The 24,436-nt window shown below is 40.9% G+C and overlaps 1 protein-coding gene across 2 annotated transcripts in view; it reads left to right on the plus strand.

Annotated features, from left to right (window-relative positions):
* ARK2C (arkadia (RNF111) C-terminal like ring finger ubiquitin ligase 2C) overlaps nucleotides 1-21,670 on the plus strand; it is a 138,932-nt gene extending 117,262 nt beyond the window's left edge. For both annotated transcript variants that reach the window (XM_073589758.1, XM_073589759.1), the window contains 3 exons: nucleotides 11,105-11,200; nucleotides 14,836-14,942; nucleotides 16,705-21,670. In XM_073589758.1, coding sequence (XP_073445859.1) covers nucleotides 11,105-11,200; nucleotides 14,836-14,942; nucleotides 16,705-16,822 — 321 coding nt within the window. In that variant the 3' untranslated portion in view covers nucleotides 16,823-21,670. The remainder of the gene's footprint in view (nucleotides 1-11,104; nucleotides 11,201-14,835; nucleotides 14,943-16,704) is intronic.
* The last annotated feature ends 2,766 nt before the right edge of the window (nucleotides 21,671-24,436 follow it).

The raw sequence follows: 24,436 nt of genomic DNA on the forward strand, positions 1-24,436 counted from the left end.
GTCCAGGACAACCCCTTTAATGTTAGTCTAAAGTCTGTACCTATTAGACTGTAAACTGTCTTAAAATAATTTCTACTTCACATCAGAATCTTCTAAAATTCCATCCAAGCTTAACTCATGCTTAACCTCAACTAGGCCCAATGAAACATGAGCGAATCTGACCATATTCAAATTTTGTCAGATTTGCTCACATTCAGCCGGGAAAGGGAATATGTAGATTATTTTGTTTTTTTAACTCTTTCCTAAAAAGAATCCAGCAAAATAGAATACAAATTTTTTAAGACATTCATAGTGAATTCGATTCACTTTGATTCTCTAATATCATGTTCTCTCTTCTTGATTGCTGTATGGGTTTTCCTTAGTGTGATGTCAGACCTATGCTGGGTCATCTGACCAATCAGATTTGCTTCCCCTCTCCTCCTGTTGAGAAGCTTCTGCCGCATACCCCTCTTCCCTCTCCATTTTCTATGACCTTTTTTACTAGACATTTTTTTCAACTGAGGGGGAAAAAAGAGAACTATAAAATGTATTGATTAAAGAATTTTTACAATTGTACATACATTTAAGCTCCTGGATCCTCATGCAAAACCTTAAATAGGGCCCCATCTACTATTTACCATCTATAAAAGCTTGTTCACACGCAGTGTTTTTGATGCAGATTTTTTGTGTTTTTTAGTTGCGAAAAACTACAGCATTTTACAGAAACAGCAGAACTGGTAATACATCTAAAGTCTCATTCACCTGGTGCATTTTTTGACCTACAGAATAATATTTTTGATGGATTACCAGTTACCAGTTACCACGCAAAGAAAAAAAACACAAAAAAACAACAACAAAAAAGACAAAGAAGAAAAAACGCACAAGAAAAAAAAGCTACGCTTGGACAAATTATAAGGCTAAGCCCACACGTTGCGCTTTTGCTCCATTTCTTTTCTGGAGTCCAAATCTGCTTTATTGGCAGTAAAGAAGATGCTTACAAAAACGGGTTTTGCTGCATTTTCATCCAATACATTTGACTCTTGTTTTTGCACTTACTTGTTGCTTTCTATGGGTAAAAAAAACGCTGAAAGAAGTGACATTCTGCAGTTTTTAAAAACATAGCAGTTTTCCAGATTAGTTATGAAAAAAAGCAATGTGTGCGTTTCTGAAATCTCATAGCTTTTGCTGGCACTGCAAAAAGCAGCTTAGAATTTGCATAAAAAAGCGCAGCAAAAATGCAACGTGTGAACACAGTCATATTTCAAGATGACAAATGGGATTTTGGCCCTTTTCAATGAACTCCATGTACAGCTGTACAGACTTGTGGCCTCTGTGTACACGGTTTCTACATGACGTTGTCGTGTACCTGCCGTTTGAGGTGGCTCTTCAGAATAAGCTGTCGGGTGTGTAACTTCTGCCCATATGTGACTCGTATCCTACAGTTTTCCCCTCTTTTCTATCTCTAAATCTCAGTTGACTCTAAACTAGTGGGTGAAGAATAGCTGGTATGAGGTCTCCCATACACAGCACACACAAACACGGGGGATTCCTGCTCCCCTGTCTCTATGTAGCACATGTAATCCAGGTCTGAGTGAGATAAAACACTTACTAGAAAGATACAGCATTATCTGTTGTTTTCTCTCAGTCTGCCATTCTTCCACCTCTCCTCTTCTTAGACTTTGATGGGCAGCTGTAATCTGATCCCTCAGTGATCTGTCAGTCCGTCTTGCTTGGACCAAGACAGATAATTAGCTGGAGTTTTTTTCCGAATCAATGATGAGTTTAGCAGACAAAGCAGGCAAATTTCCGTGATAAGAAATAATGTAAGGTTTCTTCCCTTTGCTTGTACTTATGATTTATACAAATTTTCTTGAAGCAGCAGTGACTATTGAAGTGTGACCATGTTCTCATTTTGTTACAAAGAGCTCTCAACACAAATATTGGTGTCCTATTGGAGTGATTTAAGTTCTGGATGGCACTGATGTGCTGATGAGGGGTCTCTCTGCATAGACTGGGAACTGTGATATTGTGCTATAGATTGCGGGTCTCTGTATACAGATGAGGGGTCTCTATGCATAGACTGGGATATTGTGCTATAGATTGGGGGTCTCTGTATACAGATGAGGGGTCTCTATGCATAGACTGGGATATTGTGCTATAGATTGGGGGTCTCTGTATACAGGTGAGGGGTCTCTATGCATAGACTGGGATATTGTGCTATAGATTGGGGGTCTCTGTATACAGGTGAGGGGTCTCTATGAATAGACTGGGATATTGTGCTATAAATTGGGGGTCTCTGTATACAGGTGAGGGGTCTCTATGCATAGACTGGGATATTGTGCTATAGATTGGGGGTCTCTGTATACAGGTGAGGGGTCTCTATGCATAGACTGGGATATTTTGCTATAGATTGGGGGTCTCTGTATACAGGTGAGGGGTCTCTATGAATAGACTGGGATATTATGCTATAGATTGGGGGTCTCTGTATACAGGTGAGGGGTCTCTATGAATAGACTGGGATATTGTGCTATAGATTGGGGGGTCTCTGTATACAGGTGAGGGGTCTCTATGCATAGACTGGGATATTGTGCTATAGATTGGGGGTCTCTGTATACAGGTGAGGGGTCTCTATGCATAGACTGGGATATTGTGCTATAGATTTGGGGTCCCTGTATACAGGTGAGGGGTCTCTATGCATAGACTGGGATATTGTGCTATAGATTGGGGGTCTCTGTATACAGGTGAGGGGTCTCTATGAATAGACTGGGATATTGTGCTATAAATTGGGGGTCTCTGTATACAGGTGAGGGGTCTCAATGCATAGACTGGGATATTGTGATATAGATTGGGGGTCTCTGTATACAGGTGAGGGGTCTCTATGCATAGACTGGGATATTGTGCTATAGATTGGGGTCTCTGTATACAGGTGAGGGGTCTCTATGAATAGACTTGGATATTGTGCTATAGATTGGGGGTCTCTGTATACAGGTGAGGGGTCTCTATGCATAGACTGGGATATTGTGCTATAGATTTGGGGTCCCTGTATACAGGTGAGAGGTCTCTATGAATAATAGAATGAGGTATTGGGCCATAGATTGGGGGTCTCTGTATACAGGTGAGGGGTCTCTATGCATAGACTGGGATATTGTGCTATAGATTGGGGGTCTCTGTATACAGGTGAGGGGTCTCTATGAATAGACTGGGATATTGTGCTATAAATTGGGGGTCTCTGTATACAGGTGAGGGGTCTCAATGCATAGACTGGGATATTGTGATATAGATTGGGGGTCTCTGTATACAGGTGAGGGGTCTCTATGCATAGACTGGGATATTGTGCTATAGATTGGGGGTCTCTGTATACAGGTGAGGGGTCTCTATGCATAGACTGGGATATTGTGCTATAGATTGGGGGTCTCTGTATACAGGTGAGGGGTCTCTATGCATAGACTGGGATATTGTGCTATAGATTGGGGGTCTCTGTATACAGGTGAGGGGTCTCTATGCATAGACTGGGATATTGTGCTATAAATTGGGGGTCTCTGTATACAGGTGAGGGGTCTCTATGCATAGACTGGGATATTGTGCTATAGATTGGGGGTCTCTGTATACAGGTGAGGGGTCTCTATGAATAGACTGGGATATTGTGCTATAAATTGGGGGTCTCTGTATACAGGTGAGGGGTCTCTATGCATAGACTGGGATATTGTGCTATAGATTGGGGGTCTCTGTATACAGGTGAGGGGTCTCTATGAATAGACTGGGATATTATGCTATAGATTGGGGGTCTCTGTATACAGGTGAGGGGTCTCTATGCATAGACTGGGATATTGTGCTATAGATTGGGGGTCTCTGTATACAGGTGAGGGGTCTCTATGCATAGACTGGGATATTGTGCTATAGATTGGGGGTCTCTGTATACAGGTGAGGGGTCTCTATGAATAGACTGGGATATTGTGCTATAGATTGGGGGTCCCTGTATACAGGTGAGGGGTCTCTATGAATAGACTGGGATATTGTGCTATAAATTGGGGGTCTCTGTATACAGGTGAGGGGTCTCTATGCATAGACTGGGATATTGTGCTATAGATTGGGGGTCTCTGTATACAGGTGAGGGGTCTCTATGAATAGACTGGGATATTGTGCTATAAATTGGGGGTCTCTGTATACAGGTGAGGGGTCTCTATGCATAGACTGGGATATTGTGCTATAGATTGGGGGTCTCTGTATACAGGTGAGGGGTCTCTATGCATAGACTGGGATATTGTGCTATAGATTGGGGGTCTCTGTATACAGGTGAGGGGTCTCTATGAATAGACTGGGATATTATGCTATAGATTGGGGGTCTCTGTATACAGGTGAGGGGTCTCTATGAATAGACTGGGATATTGTGCTATAGATTGGGGGGTCTCTGTATACAGGTGAGGGGTCTCTATGCATAGACTGGGATATTGTGCTATAGATTGGGGGTCTCTGTATACAGGTGAGGGGTCTCTATGAATAGACTGGGATATTGTCCTATAGATTGGGGGTCTCTGTATACAGGTGAGGGGTCTCTATGCATAGACTGGGATATTGTGCTATAGATTTGGGGTCCCTGTATACAGGTGAGAGGTCTCTATGAATAATAGACTGAGGTATTGGGCCATAGATTGGGGGTCTCTGTATACAGGTGAGGGGTATCTATGCATAGACTGGGATATTGTGCTGTAGATTGGGGGTCTCTGTATACAGGTGAGGGGTCTCTATGCATAGACTGGGATATTGTGCTATAGATTGGGGGTCTCTGTATACAGGTGAGGGGTCTCTATGAATAGACTGGGATATTGTGCTATAAATTGGGGGTCTCTGTATACAGGTGAGGGGTCTCTATGCATAGACTGGGATATTGTGATATAGATTGGGGGTCTCTGTATACAGGTGAGGGGTCTCTATGCATAGACTGGGATATTGTGCTATAGATTGGGGGTCTCTGTATACAGGTGAGGGGTCTCTATGAATAGACTTGGATATTGTGCTATAGATTGGGGGTCTCTGTATACAGGTGAGGGGTCTCTATGCATAGACTGGGATATTGTGCTATAGATTGGGGGTCTCTGTATACAGGTGAGGGGTCTCTATGCATAGACTGGGATATTGTGCTATAAATTGGGGGTCTCTGTATACAGGTGAGGGGTCTCTATGCATAGACTGGGATATTGTGCTATAGATTGGGGGTCTCTGTATACAGGTGAGGGGTCTCTATGAATAGACTGGGATATTGTGCTATAAATTGGGGGTCTCTGTATACAGGTGAGGGGTCTCTATGCATAGACTGGGATATTGTGCTATAGATTGGGGGTCTCTGTGTACAGGTGAGGGGTCTCTATGAATAGACTGGGATATTATGCTATAGATTGGGGGTCTCTGTATACAGGTGAGGGGTCTCTATGAATAGACTGGGATATTGTGCTATAAATTGGGGGTCTCTGTATACAGGTGAGGGGTCTCTATGCATAGACTGGGATATTATGCTATAGATTGGGGGTCTCTGTATACAGGTGAGGGGTCTCTATGAATAGACTGGTATATTGTGCTATAAATTGGGGGTCTCTGTATACAGGTGAGGGGTCTCTATGCATAGACTGGGATATTGTGCTATAGATTGGGGGTCTCTGTATACAGGTGAGGGGTCTCTATGCATAGACTGGGATATTGTGCTATAGATTGGGGGTCTCTGTATACAGGTGAGGGGTCTCTATGCATAGACTGGGATATTGTGCTGTAGATTGGGGGTCTCTGTATACAGGTGAGGGGTCTCTATGAATAGACTGGGATATTGTGCTATAAATTGGGGGTCTCTGTATACAGGTGAGGGGTCTCTATGCATAGACTGGGATATTGTGCTATAGATTGGGGGTCTCTGTATACAGGTGAGGGGTCTCTATGAATAGACTGGGATATTGTGCTATAAATTGGGGGTCTCTGTATACAGGTGAGGGGTCTCTATGCATAGACTGGGATATTGTGCTATAGATTGGGGGTCTCTGTATACAGGTGAGGGGTCTCTATGCATAGACTGGGATATTGTGCTATAGATTGGGGGTCTCTGTATACAGGTGAGGGGTCTCTATGCATAGACTGGGATATTGTGCTATAGATTGGGGGTCTCTGTATACAGGTGAGGGGTCTCTATGAATAGACTGGGATATTGTGCTATAAATTGGGGGTCTCTGTATACAGGTGAGGGGTCTCTATGCATAGACTGGGATATTGTGCTATAGATTGGGGGTCTCTGTATACAGGTGAGGGGTCTCTATGCATAGACTGGGATATTGTGCTATAGATTGGGGGTCTCTGTATACAGGTGAGGGGTCTCTATGCATAGACTGGGATATTGTGCTATAGATTGGGGGTCTCTGTATACAGGTGAGGGGTCTCTATGAATAGACTGGGATATTGTGCTATAAATTGGGGGTCTCTGTATACAGGTGAGGGGTCTCTATGCATAGACTGGGATATTGTGCTATAGATTGGGGGTCTCTGTATACAGGTGAGGGGTCTCTATGCATAGACTGGGATATTGTGCTATAGATTGGGGGTCTCTGTATACAGGTGAGGGGTCTCTATGAATAGACTTGGATATTGTGCTATAGATTGGGGGTCTCTGTATACAGGTGAGGGGTCTCTATGAATAGACTGGGATATTGTGCTATAGATTGGGGGTCTCTGTATACAGGTGAGGGGTCTCTATGAATAGACTGGGATATTGTGCTATAGATTGGGGGTCTCTGTATACAGGTGAGGGGTCTCTATGCATAGACTGGGATATTGTGCTATAGATTGGGGGTCTCTGTATACAGGTGAGGGGTCTCTATGAATAGACTTGGATATTGTGCTATAGATTGGGGGTCTCTGTATACAGGTGAGGGGTCTCTATGAATAGACTGGGATATTGTGCTATAAATTGGGGGTCTCTGTATACAGGTGAGGGGTCTCTATGCATAGACTGGGATATTGTGCTATAGATTGGGGGTCTCTGTATACAGGTGAGGGGTCTCTATGAATAGACTGGGATATTGTGCTATAAATTGGGGGTCTCTGTATACAGGTGAGGGGTCTCTATGAATAGACTGGGATATTGTGCTATAGATTGGGGTCTCTGTATACAGGTGAGGGGTCTCTATGAATAGACTGGGATATTGTGCTATAGATTGGGGGGTCTCTGTATACAGGTGAGGGGTCTCTATGCATAGACTGGGATATTGTGCTATAGATTGGGGGTCTCTGTATACAGGTGAGGGGTCTCTATGAATAGACTGGGATATTGTGCTATAGATTGGGGGTCTCTGTATACAGGTGAAGGGTCTCTATGCATAGACTTGGATATTGTGCTATAAATTGGGGGTCTCTGTATACAGGTGAGGGGTCTCTGCATAGACTGGGATATTGTGCTATAGATTGGGGGTCTCTGTATACAGGTGAGGGGTCTCTATGAATAGACTGGGATATTGTGCTATAGATTGGGGGTCTCTGTATACAGGTGAGGGGTCTCTATGCATAGACTGGGATATTGTGCTATAGATTGGGGGTCTCTGTATACAGGTGAGGGGTCTCTATGAATAGACTGGGATATTGTGCTATAGATTGGGGGTCTCTGTATACAGGTGAGGGGTCTCTATGAATAGACTGGGATATTGTGCTATAGATTGGGGGTCTCTGTATACAGGTGAGGGGTCTCTATGCATAGACTGGGATATTGTGCTATAGATTGGGGGTCTCTGTATACAGGTGAGGGGTCTCTATGCATAGACTGGGATATTGTGCTATAGATTGGGGGTCTCTGTATACAGGTGAGGGGTCTCTATGCATAGACTGGGATATTGTGCTATAGATTGGGGGTCTCTGTATACAGATGAGGGTCTCTATGTATTTGCTGACATTTATGTCCATTTATTATCTACAGATGGAGGGTGATGTGAGCGTTTTACTCCTTATCTCACCCAGTATGACCCCTCTGCTCTCTGTATGACGGCTCTGACTGTCTCGCGACCTTTATGATGAAATGTTAAATCTTCTGGGCCACTATTCTGAGCCATGAAACCAATATCATCTCTGCTGGCAGAGGGAGGCTTAGAGGAGAAAATGAGAAAATCCTGCATTTTTTAATATAAGGGTTTTTTTCAATATAGTGATAAAAATAGCTGCGTCGGTGAGGACACTGTGCTCCAGGATTGAGGCTAATAATGTTACGTATGACTTATACTGTGCTATCCCTCTGTCCATTCTGACATGACGCATAGGTATTTAATATATATATGTGCCTTTTCAGATATTGATTTTTCAGTTTTATATATATCTGATCTTCCAGGTCAGACTTTTAGCATTTTTTTCAGCTTCAGAGACTCATGGGGATTCAGCTTTTATTGCAACGGAAAGCTGCGGCTGGCCATGAATTTCTACTGCCAAATGGTCATTTTAAATGGGTCTTAGCGGCTCTCATTAAGGAGGAAAATGCCTACATGTGATGTCCAATTATATGGATAGAGACCGTCATATAGAAACAACCTCTTTAAAGGGAATCTGTCACCAAGTTTTTGCTACCTAATCTGAGAGCAGTATAATGTAGGAGCTGAGACCCTGATTCCAGAGATGTACCACTTGCTGGTGTGCTTGCTGTCATTTTAATACAATCCCTGTTTTCTCTGCTGCAAATCCAGCAGAGCTCAGAATGCTGAGCTGTGCATAACCCCGCCCACAGCCCTGATTGGCAGAAAGCTACTAATCAGAGTAGGAGGAAAAGGAGGCACAAGACACTCCTACTTTACAGATTAGGTACAACAATGGAAGCACCAGGACGGCCCAGCAGCACAGAGTATGTTAGGAGGAGAGTTTACTGATTCTTGTGGGAGACAGAAACTTGGCCAACTCTTGTCTGGTGGCCAACTTAATATATATATATATATATATATATATATATATGCTATATTTTTTTAAAACATTTTTCTTTTCTTACTGACAACATTCTGAAATTTTGCACCATAATATTTTGCAAAATCAATTGTGAAAATAATTTTCTCACATCTTTTAACTATTTCCATGGTTTGGTTCAAATTATGTTTGACTCCTTTTACTATTTTTGGGCTCCTGTTGCAAAAAAGGATTTCTGCGGCAGACAGTTGTCTTACAGAAGGAGATGGTTTTGTGAGTGGAAGGAGGGAAATTGTCTATTAGGACATATTTAGAAGGTTCCTTTAGCTATTTCTAAGGCTAGGTTCACACCACATTTGGCTATCCTTTTGATATATCAGGGCCTTTATCGCATGAGGAACTTGGGGGGGGGCTGTTACTGCATACAGTTGCCCTACAGACTGCAGTTTGTGGAGAGAAAATTTTCTATTTGGAACCTTTTGGCTTTTTCTAAGGTTAAATTTATATATATATATCTATCCTTTTACTATTTCTGGGCTGTTAGGGCAAAAACAGCTGTCGGAGAGTGCAAAAACAGCAGTGTCGGGGAGTGCAAAAACAGCTGTTTCGGATAGTGCAGAAACAGCTGTGTTGGGGAGTGCAAAAACAGCTGTGTCGGATAGTGCAGAAACAGCTGTGTTGGGGAGTGCAAAAACAGCTGTGTCAGAGAGTGCAAAAACAGCTGTGTCGGATAATGCAAAACAGCTGTGGCGGAGAGTGCAAAAACAGCTGTATCGAGGAGTGCAAAAACAGCTGTGTTGGGGAGTGCAAAAACAGCTGTGTCAGAGAGTGCAAAAACAGCTGTGTTGGGGAGTGCAAAAACAGCTGTATCGGATAGTGCAAAAACAGCTGTGTTGGGAGTGCAAAAACAGCTGTATCGGATAGTGCAAAAACAGCTGTGTTGGGGAGTGCAAAAACAGCTGTGTTGGGGAGTGCAAAAACAGCTGTGTCAGAGAGTGCAAAAACAGCTGTGTCGGATAATGCAAAAACAGCTGTGTCGGAGAGTGCAAAAACAGCTGTCAGAGAGATTCTGCTACAGACAGTTGTCTTACATAATGAAAAGGTTTTGCATGGAGGAGGGAAATTATTTTTCCTATTTAGAGGAAACCTTTGATTATTCCATTACAGATTGAAATTGTTTTGACAGGAGAAGAGTGGGAAATGTTTCTTTATTTCTCTTGGGACTAATTTAGAAGTATTATAAAGGTTATGTGTGTGCAGAGATTTTTTGAGCAGAAACTGGGTGGAAACGGAGCAGTAACTCTCCAATTTCTCCTTTAATTCTCAAAACTACTCAAAAAAGTAGAGTTTCTGCTCTGAAAACTCTGTGTGTATATACCCTTAACTATTTCTAAGTCCAGGTTCACACCACGCTTAGCTCTCCTTTTATTATTTCTGGACTCTTACTCTAGAAAGAGAAGGAGGGAAGCCAGTTTTTCTGCTGGGATACATTTAGCAGAAACCTTTACTGAGTGATATTGTTTTGTGAAGAGAAGGGAAAATGTTTTATTATTCTATTGGGACAAATTTAGAGGTATTGTAAAGGGCATGTGCACACTGAGCTTGGTAAGGTGTGGGGGAGTGGAAACCTTAATCTCAAAACTTCTAAAAAAAACTTTGCCTTTCCACTCATTTTCTGCTTCGGAAACTCAGTAAAAAGACTCTGCGTGCGTACCAACTTACGTTAGCTATAGCTAAGAATGTTTGGCGCTCCTTTTACGGTTTCTGGGCTCTTATTGCAGAAAGACAAGGAGAAAAAAACATTTTTTTGGACACATTTATAAGAATCCTTGAGATATTTAAAAGGCTCGGTTCACATCAAATTTCTCTATCCATCCAAATCATTTATTTAGTTTTTTTCAAAATCATATTAAGGTTTTTATCTCGAAACTATCTGATTGTCTCTGTTGGAAAAGTTTCTGCCAGGATCCGTTTTTTTCACCGGGAAAGCAAAATACGAGACTGTCTCAGTTTTGTGTCCTGTTGAACCAGAGGATCCCGACAGATCGAGTGTTTATGGACAATGCGAGTCTACGGCCGCTGGAAGTTAGAGGGATCGTTTTCCATCTTGTTTGGTGTCCATTTTTTTCATGAAATTTTCAATGTTAGACACATAAGTATGTGATCTCGGGGTAGCAATAGGAACATATGGCTGATTGTTGTGTCTCTCTGACTAAAGGAACTGCTACAACTAGAAGACAGACTGGGAAATGTGACACGAGGAGCCGTGCAGAACATCATCGAACGGTGCACGTTTCCTCACAAGTACAAGAAGGTAAGAGACACGACTCATTTCAAAAGCATCTAGTCAAGAGTTTTTACTCCAATTCCTCAACATTGAAATTGTAGTTATGGAAATCACAGGAAGGGTAGACATGTTACTGCACCACATGCAGAAATCCCCGCACTCGGCAGCTGTCACTGAATGGTCATCTGAGGGATGCTCCACCACTTGGACACAAAAATCATCAAGATCCAATGTTGGCAGCTCTTTTGCAATTGTCGATCAATTCTGTTCTAGATGTGCACAATGGGAGACAAGTCCGAAGACGTTGCAGATAATGGGAGCACATTTAGGCCGCACAGGCTGCTCACTGTAACATGAGCAATATGCAGTCTGACGTTGCCGTGTTGAAAAGCGGCTACTGGTACACCTTTACATTCCCTCGTGAAGGGCTCTTCATGGCATTGCCCAACTTACCTCCAGATCAAGCTATCATTGCATCCAAGGAAAAAGCAGGACTTATCCCTGAAGAGGACAGACCTCCATTCCAAACCCCAGTATCGTCTTGCTCTGCACCACGATAGGCTTTGACAGCGGTAATGTGAGGTCAATGGACACCGGTAGCCGGACGTCTGGCTTGTAGCCCAACGAGGTGCAAACACCTCCTTTTGCAGACATTGAGTGATTCCTTAGGCTTAGTGGGTGATGTCTAATTTTATTTGCAGTACAGAATGGGTCTCTACAAACCATAATTTGAAACTATCTAGACCACATGGACCACGCGATGGAGAAGCCCTCACAAAGGAACATCATGACGGACTATTGTCTTCACTCCAAGTGCACTACCAGCTCAGCGTTACATTGCTTTGGTCATGGTTCCAGTTGTGCAGCCATTTCTCCATAGTGCCCCAGAAGCCATTTTTTCAACACTTGAATGCCAGTCTGCATGTTGCAATTACACAGAAGCTGCCAGCAGCGGATCTTGATGATTTTCCCAAGTGCATTCAGCGGCAGAACCTTCCCAAATGACCATTAATATCCTCAGTGATAGCAGCCAAGGCTGTAAGTGCCGGGATTTCTGCATGTGTTGCTAATATTCTAGACTGAAGAAATCGAGATGTTTCGAAAACTTGCAGATCAGTAACATGACTGTAAAACTCATCTTGTGATTTTTACAATTCCACCACTTTTCCTTCTTGGTGTTGCACTTTCAATGTTGAGGAGTGTACATGGTTACCCGCCATTGACTATAATTGTATAATCATTATCCAGGAGATGCTTCATTGCAGAGACAATCATGATTATGATGATATAGTTACTATAAGCTGAACAATTGCTAAGTAGCAGCCACAAGAAATGTAGAAAGAGCGACAGTGCATTAGATGGATATTCCAGGTCTCCCAGTGTGTTTGAAAGTGTATGTTACTTATAGAGAGACATCATAAACTGAAGACTATCCTCTATGACATCCATATCCCTACAAATGCAGAAGGAAAGGTATTTAAAGGGAATCTGTCAGTAGGACTAACCCTCCTAAGCCATCTATATAGGCATGTAAAGGAAGCTCAATAAAATGATACCTTGATATCTACAATCTGATGTCTATTTCAGAGAAATCATTGTTTTTCTTAATATGTAAATGAGCTGTTAAGACTTATGGGCCGGACATAGATCTCCCCAAGAATCTGCCTCCAGAGATTATTGTAAAGGAAAGGGGGAGTTACCAGTGTGAGACATGTAGATCTGTCAGTTATTGCATGTCTCACACTGGTAACTCTCCCTTTCATTTAAAATAAGGTCTGGAGGCAGATTCTCAGCAAGATCTATGTTCGTCCCATAGATCTTAACAGTTCATTTACATATTAAGAAATATAAGGATTTCTAGGAATTCTCTGGAATAAAATATCAGATCACAGATAACAAGGTATCATTTTATTCAGCTTCCTTTGACCTGCATGCCCATATAAATGGCATGGGAGGATGGATGGTGCTGGCAGATTCCCTTTAACGACCATTAGAGATGTCATAATTTACTTTATTATCATCTAATAAGGGATATTATCTTTTTTTTTTTTGCTGACATGACATACATTTTTTCAAATGGTGCAGATTAGAGATCGGTATTAGTGATGAGCGAGCGTGCTCGGCACTACCCGATATTTGATCGACTATTATGAGTGCTCGAGCGCCATGCTAGAATCCCCATCCCGCATGTTTTCTGACAGACAGTAAACATGCAGGTATTGCCCGCCATACACAGTTGTGCTGTAGCCATGTTGGCTACTGGCATTATTGTGATTGGCCGGCCCCATCGTTTCATCGGGTCTTTTCGAAGACTTGGTGACGCGATGCTCGACACACTTTCCTCACTCCAACCTCTCGGCACCTGAGAGGATTTTTACTATCACTCACCTGTCACCAAGAAGTGGGTGTGGAGAGCAGTGAATATTCATTTTGAATTTCCATCTGCTTAACTGGGCAGCGCGAGGCTTTCACTTCTCCAGTGCTGACACTAAGAAAACTGGAGAAGTGAGTGCAATAAAAGTTGCATATCTTGAAAGGGCTGCCCAAACCCTATTTCAGGATATCATTAGTGTAGTACAAAAGAAATCAACTGACAGATTCCTTTTAACGTAATAAATAAATAGATTTTAAAAATGATGTGGGGTACACCACATTTTTTAATAACCAGCTGAGGGAAATCAGACAGCTGGGGGCTGATATTAATAGGCTGGGAAGAGCAAGATAACCATGGACCTTCTCTGTCTGATAATATTAGCTGACGGCTGTCTGCTTTGCCCTTGCTGGTTATGAAAAATGGTGAGGGACCATAAAGAAATGATGTGAGGTCCTCCCCATTTTTGGTTACGAGCAAAGCCAAAGCAGACAGCTGTGAGCTGATATTATCAGGCTTGGAAGATCCATGGTTATCTGTCCTTTCCCAGCCTAAAAATAACAGCCCACAGCCACCCCAAAAATGACGCCTCACACTAGATACACCAATTCTGGCGCTTAGCCTCAGCTATTGACGATTAACCTGGTGCTGGGACAATTGGGCTAATGAGGTTTTGGGGTTGATGTTAGCAATGGAGAGGTATCTGTCAGACACCCCCATTACTAACCCAGTAGTCACAAGAAATAAACACACACAAAAAAAACAATTTATTAAAGAAAAACAACTACGCCGGTTCGTTGTAGTCCACATGGCGTTCCTGTGATGATCCCCGACTCAGTCTTCCAGCGTATGGAGCCCCATTCAGACATCAAAGCTCCATAGACTGGAGCAGCGGGCACTTTCGGTCTCACCCTTCGCTTCACGGAGCCCTGTGGCTGTGATGAGTGGTGACATCAGTAAGGCAACTGCAGTTCAAAGCCGCCGGGTCACGCAGAGTGCAGTTCGAGAGCCGTGTAAACTTCACATTTTACTGTGAATTTTCCCCCATACATCATAAAAAAAGAGAAAATTTTACTGAAAACATCCGCTACATTAATTGACAAGATGAAGATTTAAAAAATTTAGAACAAAAGTGAATTTTTACCGTGTAAAAAAGAGTCAGCAAGTCCACACTGAAAATCTGCAGCATTTCCGGACATTGTTGACATCGTCCAATTCTCATAACTTTTTTTCTCATCATTTCATTATTTCAGAGCTCTTTCATGACACATTTTTCCTTATTGCCCCACAGAGAATCCCACACGATGGCAAAGACACAAAAGAAGACGAGGAGGAGACAGATACGGATGAAAAGTGCACAATCTGCCTGTCGATGCTTGAAGACGGAGAGGACGTGAGGTGATTCGTCTTTTTCAGTCTCCACTTTATACAACATTGTGCTCAAAGCAAAGCTTGTTCTTAAAGGGGGAGTCGACTGAAAAAAATGCCCTCTGTTTTTTTCGTATCTTTTGATAATAAGATATTTAAAAGTGCTAAAAAAATATATAGTTTGTGATACGGTGCGTTACTTTCTGCCAAATTTTCTGTTGCTTGTAATCAAAATGGTTCCATTCTCATTTTAGAAAACATACTTTAGCTGCTTCTTCTACATGCTGACCACTGATTGGCTGATTACAGGACCTAACATACACTGTTCAGCAACCATGAATGTGATTGGTCAAATGCCACACCTCATAAGCCTTCAAGCTCCACCCTCATTCAGAAATAAACACCCCCCCTCAGGATTATTTTCCATTGAAATATTAGGAAATGTAATTGTTTAGCCTTAGTTCCTAGGATAAGGCATTATCTGTGGCTTCCTAAGTAACCAGCTCTGCTTTCCTGTATGTCATAAGCTTTAACTAGCTTATTATTAAAGGGGTTGTCTCTTTTATAAGTTATATTTTGACATACTTTAAACAGAGATACTGCAGGAATGGCATTGTAAAACATTTCCGGGGATACCTGTTTCGCCGTGCTCTCGCTTTCTGAAACTTGTCGTCGTCCTATGAGCTCTGCAAGTGCACTGGTGGGCGAGTCTGTGCACTTGCAGTCCTCGGCTCCTCTTCACTTCTCCCCAGCTCCACTTCTTAATTGACAGTGGAGAGCAGAGGTGATTTAGTGCATCAGAAGCTTCCACTCTCAATTAAAAAGAGGGAGGTGGTGCCGGAAGGAAGAAGTGAAGAGGTGCCGAGGACTGCAAGTGCACAGACTCGCCCACCAGTGCACTAGCAGAGCTAACTTGCATATGAATAAAAGGCGAATTTAAGACAGATTCTGGAAGGTTGCTATGAAGCCTTGTGTCCCTAGATTAGCACTGCTAGAACGCTGGAACAGCAGTTAAATTCGGCTGTCAATCAGCATGACACCAGCAGTCCCGCCCTGTCAACAGGAAGACAAACTGCTGCTCTGTTGACAGGGAGCAGCTGAATCTCTGACAGGAGTGGTCAATGACCAGCGCCGGGAACAACACATAGGTAGTTGTCTCTGTTAGCAGCTACAGACCTTTTTTTTTTCTAAAGTTCCAGATATCCTCTTTAAAGAATCATATATTAAGGCTTGTGGTCTGTTGTATGTTATACTAGGCTTAATTCTGTCCCATTTTTAGCCCTAAATAGAAAGAATCTCAGAAAAAGACGGATAAAAAAGTTGCAAACTCTTCCTCAGTGAGCTCACTGACAGGTTCTCAGTTAACTCATTCTGAAGCAACTGAAGAAAGAGCCTGTAGAATCCAAATACTGGAAAATGTACAGTGAAACCCAATTGCAAAAATTATGTTTAGCCCAAAATACCTACATTTTAAGCAAACATTCTAAGTAAAAAAAAGTCCTAGAAGGTGTCCATACCCTTTAAATTTCATCATAATTCGCTAATCATATGTTGAGGCTTGAGGCCAATTTTTCTTTATACTAGTCTTAGTTGCACCACATTTTTGGCCCTAAATAAACTAAAAGGTGCTCAGAAAAGGACAAATAAAAGTTACCCACTCTCACTCAATGAGCTCACTGACAGATTCTCAGTTAACTCATTCTTCAGCAGTTAAAGAAACAGCAGGTCAATTGCAGAATATTTTATTGTTTAAGGCTATGGTTAATCTACTATTTTTTTTGTGCCCTATCAGGAGGTTACCCTGCATGCACCTGTTCCACCAAGTCTGCGTTGACCAGTGGTTGGCCACCAGTAAGAAGTGTCCGATCTGCAGAGTGGACATTGAAACGCAACTGGGAGAAGACAGTTGAGAAAACGAGGACTTTTTTTTGTTTTTTTCCCGTCAGGATCCCATGTTCCTTATCAGGTCACGTGGCCATTGCCTGCAGAAAAACTTTGCCTTCTGAGCCATTTGTTTTAGAGGACCGCCTGCAAGCACATTATTCTGTCGACGAACTGCAGGCATGCAACAATTACCAGAGGATCTTAACAGCCATAATGCCCCGTTGCATTGGAAGCTGGCCTTCCTAGAGCCAAAGAGGGCGACTGCTGGAGATGGAGACTAGCTCTTGGAGGTACTAGTGTGGTAGTCTGGCTTGCCAATCCTGCACTTCAAAGGATTGTATATATACCTCTCTAATAAGTAGAATCAAGTAGGGGTACTTAGCTACAGTATTTATGTGGACGGCATCTGGAGCATGTTTGCTTATTTAAAAAAAAAATGTTCTGTGTTTGATGCCCTAGTCATCTTGTGGTGGACATGTTGCTATTAGCCTAATTTTGCACCAAATATTATTTTATAATTTTTTTTTTTATTTATATATATATTTTGTTTGTATTTTTATTATTATTATTTTTTTTATTTTTTTATTTTTTTTTTGGTGCTTGGGTGAGCCATTTATGGTTGATTCGTGTGAAATTTCCCAAAACTTCCAAAATAAGAGGCTACAGAAAAAAAAAAAACTGTTTACAGTCAAACGGAGGAAAGTCGTAGCCTTTAGTTTGTTCTTTTCTTTTACGTAATGTATTTATTACACTTCTTATGTTTACAAAGGGTTGTATAAAGGGCAAAATATACTTCTCCCACTATGACAATGGTTTACTCTGCTTTTGCAGGGCTTAGAAAAATTAATTCCGTATAGACCATTTTCTCCATTTTTTAGAGTCCGGAGTACGTTTCGTTCGTAATTTTTGAGGGCCTTTGATAGAAATTCACACTCGAGACCCTAAATTAATCCTTAACCTCATCATGCCGTCTCAATAGAAAAAAAAATCATTATGACAGTAATTACAGTGGGTCTTATTATACTATAATGCCAAATTATGCCTGCAAGGATTAGTGAAATAATATTTTTTTCATTTTTTACAACTCTTGTACAACCTATGTCACATGCCATAGCTAAGTATTAAATTACACATAGGTTCCAAAAATTTTGGGGGAAATTCAAACAATTTTCAACAATTGTATTCATTATGTGGTTACATAAAAAGTTTAGATTTTATTGTGAAAAGGCCTTATTAAATACTGGGTTAATTTTGACCCCCCCCATAACTCTTTTTGTGCCATAAGACTCCTTGGCCTTCACTCTATCATTAAAAAACTTTTTTGGGGTAATATCATACTACATTATTAATACCTTAGTAGCCCAAAAGTCTTTACCTCTATGGCTTTACCAACTGTTTACAGTCTTCATTTAAGAGCACAAATTATGGTGGCCATAGCCATAAAGATGAATTGTCCAAAAGGTCCAAAAATTATCCATTAAATCAATTATTATCACAGAAATAACATTTTCCAACCCAGCTTCTTTACTTAATGTCTATATTGGACAGACTTGAATTTTTTCTTTTACTCAGCTACTAAAATACCATCTGTCATGGCCTGGCAACCGCATTTGTTAATGAAGTATGACATGCCATAGCTCAAGAGATCATGCTTCTCAGCAGGTACATGCCATGTTCAGGAGATTGAGACTCTCAGACTTGTTCTTGCATTGAGGTGCACTGAAGCATATTATGGACGTCAAACAAATGACCAGTCAACTCCATGGGAAACTGTCCATAGGTCAGAATATCTGGAACCTAAGGGCGTCCTGAGTCTTGGTAGGGCAAGTTTCATTAACAAATGAAATATCCTGCAATGACAGATCTGTGCTAGCAATTCAGTTCAAATATTCAATCATGCTGGAAGAATATGCTGAAATTTCAGCAAACAGCTTTGCTTCATGAAAATCCCAAATTTCAAATATGCATAGGTTTGGAATGTTCATCTTTATGGCTACCTATTTTCAATCTCAAGAGAGATTTGCAGGGCATGAAGTGGGAACGCCATGGGGTGCTAAGCCAGGCCATGCAGTGGGATGGCCATGGGGGCAGACCCAACCCCTTTCAGCATAAGCAGAGCAAACCATAAACCAGAGACATGAAGAAGGGTCTATTACATAAAGGGTCTTCATTATGGACCCCCCTTGAGCCTGGAACAATCAGTGCATGGTATAAAAAAGCCCATCAGAGTGTATCAGGATGGAAAAAGTATTACATTATCGCCTAATGAACAAGCACATTTTTTCTATTAAAAAAAAAAAAATCAAACAGAAAAAAAAGGAAAGGAAAAGCACCAAGTTTTTAATGGAAGTATATATGTGTGTATGAAACCCTTACCAGTAAAGCGTAATGTCGCAGATCGTATTGGTGTATAGGGTTTCATGTGTTTAATATCTCGTGAGAATACGACACTGTAGAACGATTTTTTTCCGAGTCTGTAGGAATCAACTGTTGATAGTTTACAGGGTTTTGTGAGTTTCAATGCCTTATATTTAACAATCATAATTTATGACTAACTTGTAGACTTTTTTGTGAATTCTTATTTAATTATTTTTATAGTTGTTTTGGCCTTTTTAATTATAATTTATTTATTTAGAGACAATACTAATTTTTTTTATATATGGATATCTATAAATATACATAACTCCTATTACCTCATATTTTGCATTGCTCTGGACTGGAATGCTTTGCATGTGATAGTAACTTTTAAAACAAATGAAATCTTTATCTTGTGGAAAACAAAAAAAAGTAATAATAATTCAGGGTGTGTGATTATGAACTGTATTACTGTGGTGCTGTAACCTTGGATACATTCCTTACGAATGCAAACCTTTGATTCTGTATGCTGTGACCTAGTGGATAACTGCAATATAGTGGACGTGTTTAGCACATATACATATTATTTGCACTCATAAATCGAACCGAGGTGACCATTTCACTTTTCTCACCGTCTATTAAATAATTCTGGTGCGGCAAACTTGAAGCCAAACGAACCGACACCCCCCCCAAAAAAAAATTGTATTTCCTAGTCAATAATAATGGAGTAACTGGGTGGTAAGCACTTCTGCTGGTGGAAAAAAAATATTTGTACAAAATTATGTAACAAAAATAATTCCTTTATGTTCTTAAAGGGGTTGTTAATCTATTAAAGGGGTCTCTTATTCTGGATTCTTATCAATGAGCTGAGCAAAGGAAAAAAAATAAAATAAAAAAAGCATTTTTATGCCTGGAGGACCCAACCCATGTAATACTTCATTTATCCTGTGGTGTCACTGCAGGGAAATTGAACACTTGATCTGAATACACTGATCACTAGGGATTTCAGAGATGGGATAACCTGTGATCAACTTGATTTTTGTGATCCCTTACAGGAAAATGAGGTTTAAAAAAAAATAAATAAACAACCCCTTTAAGTTCCCCTCATCTGTTAAGTCATTAAAATGTTTTAATTTGTTTGATCCGTTACTTGGAAAGTTAAGCGGTAGTTAACAGGAACACCATTACTGTTTAGATGGATGTTGTCAACCAGCTGTCCTAGAGTCCCTAATAGTAGCAATGACAAAATATCACTAGTTTATGTATACAATAGCCAATCAGGACTCTGGGAAAGCTGGACCAGTAATGGCAGTGATTTTTTTTATTTTTTTTTTAATTTTAATTTATTGTTTCCCAAAAATATATTAAATCTTTGAATAGCACAATTAACAGACTGGAGAGATCTTGGAATTTTTTCAGAAAGAAATTATATCTTAAAATTCATGCTTAAAGGGATTATCGACTTTTTTTTACTGGAATGCAAAAATGGGGCTGAAAAAATATTATTGAAATTGGATTTAATTAAAATTAGCCTTCTCTAGCCTTTATGATGCACTGTTATTGCCTGCTGTAGAATGAGTTAACTGAGAATCCATCAGTGAGCTCAATGTGAAGCTTGTAACTCTTTTATGTCTTTTTCTGAGCTCCTGATCACAGAACACATCAAAATTGAATGTGCACAGAAACGAAGAGCCTGTAAAAGTCAAATGGTGCAGCATTTTTAATGTTTTTTTAAACTAAATACATGCATTTTCATTAAAGAAAAAGTCAACCGCTTTACAGAACAAATTGTTTTGTTTTTGTTTTATTCCGATGAGTACTTTAGAAATTTTAGAACACCACAATCCCTTTATTATGAACATTAATGGAGTCACAACACTCCCACCAATGATGTTATGATGACATCACAAGACTTTTTTTTAAAAGTGGAATTCCCCTTTAAATCGTATTTTAGAATTTCAGGGTTTGTTTACTGGAATGACAATTTTGAATATTTAAAGGAAAACGACACAAAAAGATGTGTGATATATAAAGTATAAAGAAGCAGAATCTAATACTAAACATATGCAGAGTATAAAAGTATCAGTCTTAAAATCTGTTATTATTCCAAAACCAATGGGAGGATCTGGCCACATGCGCCCCCCATGGCGGTACCATTGTTGCATTTGCTCTCTATGGAGAGTTCTCGCGCTTTTGTCTTTACAAGCAAAATTTGTTTGACTTGAAGCTGCTGCCACTTGAATATATGCAGATATATAAAGAGCTATTACAGTGATGTCCTGCGAACTGCATGTAGGAAGCTAAAGTAAACTGACGTCTTTTCAATTAAAAGTTTCTTGCCTTCTTTTTTTTGCCAGATTTGGTTGCTCCTCACCCTTCATAGCAGAACTTCTTCCATCTGCCCATGAACTATGGCATCTGACATTGATTGAAGGCAGATGACTGACAGGGGGTGGGACTTCAAGATGACTGATGGGGTGGATCTTCAAAAATTATTCACAGGGGGTGGGACTTCAAAAATGATTCACAGGGGGTGGGACTTCAAAAATGATTCACAGGGGGTGGGACTTCAAAAATGATTCACAGGGGGTGGGACTTCAAAAATGATTCACAGGGGGTAGGACTTCAAAAATGATTCACAGGGGGTGGGACTTCAAAAATGATTCACAGGGGGTGGGACTTTAAAAATGATTCACAGGGGGTGGGACTTTAAAAACAATTGACGGGGTGAGACTTCAAAAAATTATTTAAAAAATGATTGACAGGGGTGGGACTTCAAAAATGATTGACATGGGATGGGACTTAAAAATGATTGACAGGGGGTGGGACTTAAAAAATGATTGACAGGGGTGGTACTTTAAGGCAACTTAAAATGATTGATAGGTGGTGGGATTGAAGATGATTGACAGCGGGTGGGATTACAAAATGATTGGCAGGAGTGCAATGGATTGATAGTGGATGCAACATAAAGATAATTATAGGGGTGGGACTTCAAAATGATTGACAGGGGTGCAGCTTCACAATGATTGACAGCAGGCAGAGCTATAAGATGATTAAAGGGGTGCAACTTCAAAATTGACAGGGGCTAGGGATACAAAATGAGTGATGGGTGCAACCTCAGAATGATTGACAGTGTGTGAGGTTAAAGGGGTTGGACTTCAAAGTATCTGACAGGGGTGAAACTGCAACATGACTAATGTGGCAGGAGTTGAAGATGATTGACAGTGGGAGGGATATCATGATGATTGACAGGGGTAGGATTTCAATATGATTGAAAGGTAGTGGGACTTTAAGTTGAATGAGAGGGGAGGAGACTTCAAGATGATTGACGGGGTGGGACATCAATTTGGATATTATGCAAAGATGTTGGCGGAAACCAGGGCAAGGAGCGAGGAATATTGTTTTTAGCTGCTTAGTCCAGGAAGTTAGGTGCCTTTCAAAGTGGGTGACCCCATGGCTATTGCTGTTGTCATCTCTGAACTTTCCGTCCATGCAACAACGATGATGATAGCAGTCTATAGTACAACAGAGATTATATTATATGAGACACATACTCAGATATTCACAAATAAATCTTAATGAGGAATTTTTGGTTGACAACCCCAATAGGGTCTATGGAAGTCATGAAGTATAACTAGAAGCAGCAGTCTGCAGGATATTATGTATGAGTACTAAGAAGTGTAGCTGTGAATCCAGTTCTAGAGTAAGATAAAACAGTTACTAGAAGCAGCATGGAGGATATTATACAGCAGTACTAAAAAATGTAGCTGTGAATCCAGTTCTGTAGTGACATAAAACACTTACTGGGAGCAACAGCATGGAGGATATTATACAGCAGTACTAAGATATGTAGCTGTTAATCCAGTTCTGTGATGAGATAAAACACTTACTAGAAGCAGCAGCATGGAACATCTTATACAGCAGTACTAATAAGTGTACCTGTGAATCCAGTTCTGGAATTAGATAAAACACTTACTAGATCAGCAGCATGGAGGATACTATACAGCAGTACTAAGACATGTAGCTGTGAATCCAGTCCTGGGGTGAGATAATACCCTTACTAGTAAGAAACAATAGCATAGATCTGTTCTTTTCTACTTCCTCTCCTCTTCTCACTTTCCATAGACTTCAACAGGCAGTTATAATCTGACACCATAGTGATCAGAAATGTTCTCTTGTTTAGAACAAAAACAGATTTAAGTTGATTTTCAGATTAGTTCACGAGGTCGGAGGGGATTAGAGAAGAAGCGGCTCATGAATAGAGATAGAGGTATATTTCCCTGATAATATTTATTACAAAGTCTCTTATACTTGTTGTGCTATTGAATTTCCCATAGATTCTTGATACAACAGTTTCTCTGCCTCTATGTTTAGGAGTCCAGTGGGTGGTACTGTTTAGTGATGGACAGCCTGCCCTGTATGACTGTGCATGTAGATGGACACATCTGGAATTAGACCCGCCCACTGGACTCCTAGGTATCGAAAGTGATTTCAGGGATTTAAATGAGTGCAATAACTATATGATTTTTTTTTTAAACAAAACTATATAAAACCCGCTCTTCTTCTCCCCTTATTTTCCATACTGCCCACATTTAGGACTGCAAGTACAGTACAACGTGACCGGTCCCTTTTAAACTCTAAATTGCCAAAATGACTCTTCTATCCGTGAATGCTGCAGCTACACCTCTGCCTGATACAACTTAACAATATTTATGGCCCAGTTATATTTTCCTTTTAAAAAAAAAAAAAAAGCGCTATCCGGCAGTAATGCGGTAAAATAACACGGTAAAATTTGACTAATTCATCCAGCAACCTGGTGGAAAATGTAATATTCTCACTTTGAAATGAGGAAGAGCAAAGTTAATGTAAAAATCCAATTATTGTAATCTCGGAGCGTCACGCGGCGCAGGTTTATAAGGCGCCACTTCTGTCGGCTTTGATAATGGCTTGTACGGTTGTCGCGCGGATGTGCCGCTCTCCAGACGGCGGCGAGGTGAACAGAGAACATTGCTGACGCTCCGCACAATCTCATCTGTCCGCTCTCGGAATGTTCTACAATGAAAGTTTTCCGATCGAGTCCCGCAAAATTCATCTTTGTAAATGTGTTTGTTTTCTATCTCATTTATTTGGCCCGTGGTGGGCTGTCAGTGGGGGCAAATGTCAGGACGTAGATGTAGCAGAGGCGAGCTGTTCTCTGCTGTTTATTATACCGGCTCCTCTCCGCTGTGTCTGCGCTCACCTCATGTTTCTTACTTTCGATATGCTGGAAATGCTGTGAATATCCG

This window comes from Dendrobates tinctorius, unplaced genomic scaffold (genome assembly GCF_039654945.1).
Source record: "Dendrobates tinctorius isolate UK_male_01 unplaced genomic scaffold, ASM3965494v1 ptg000113l, whole genome shotgun sequence".
Taxonomy (NCBI): domain Eukaryota; kingdom Metazoa; phylum Chordata; class Amphibia; order Anura; family Dendrobatidae; genus Dendrobates; species Dendrobates tinctorius.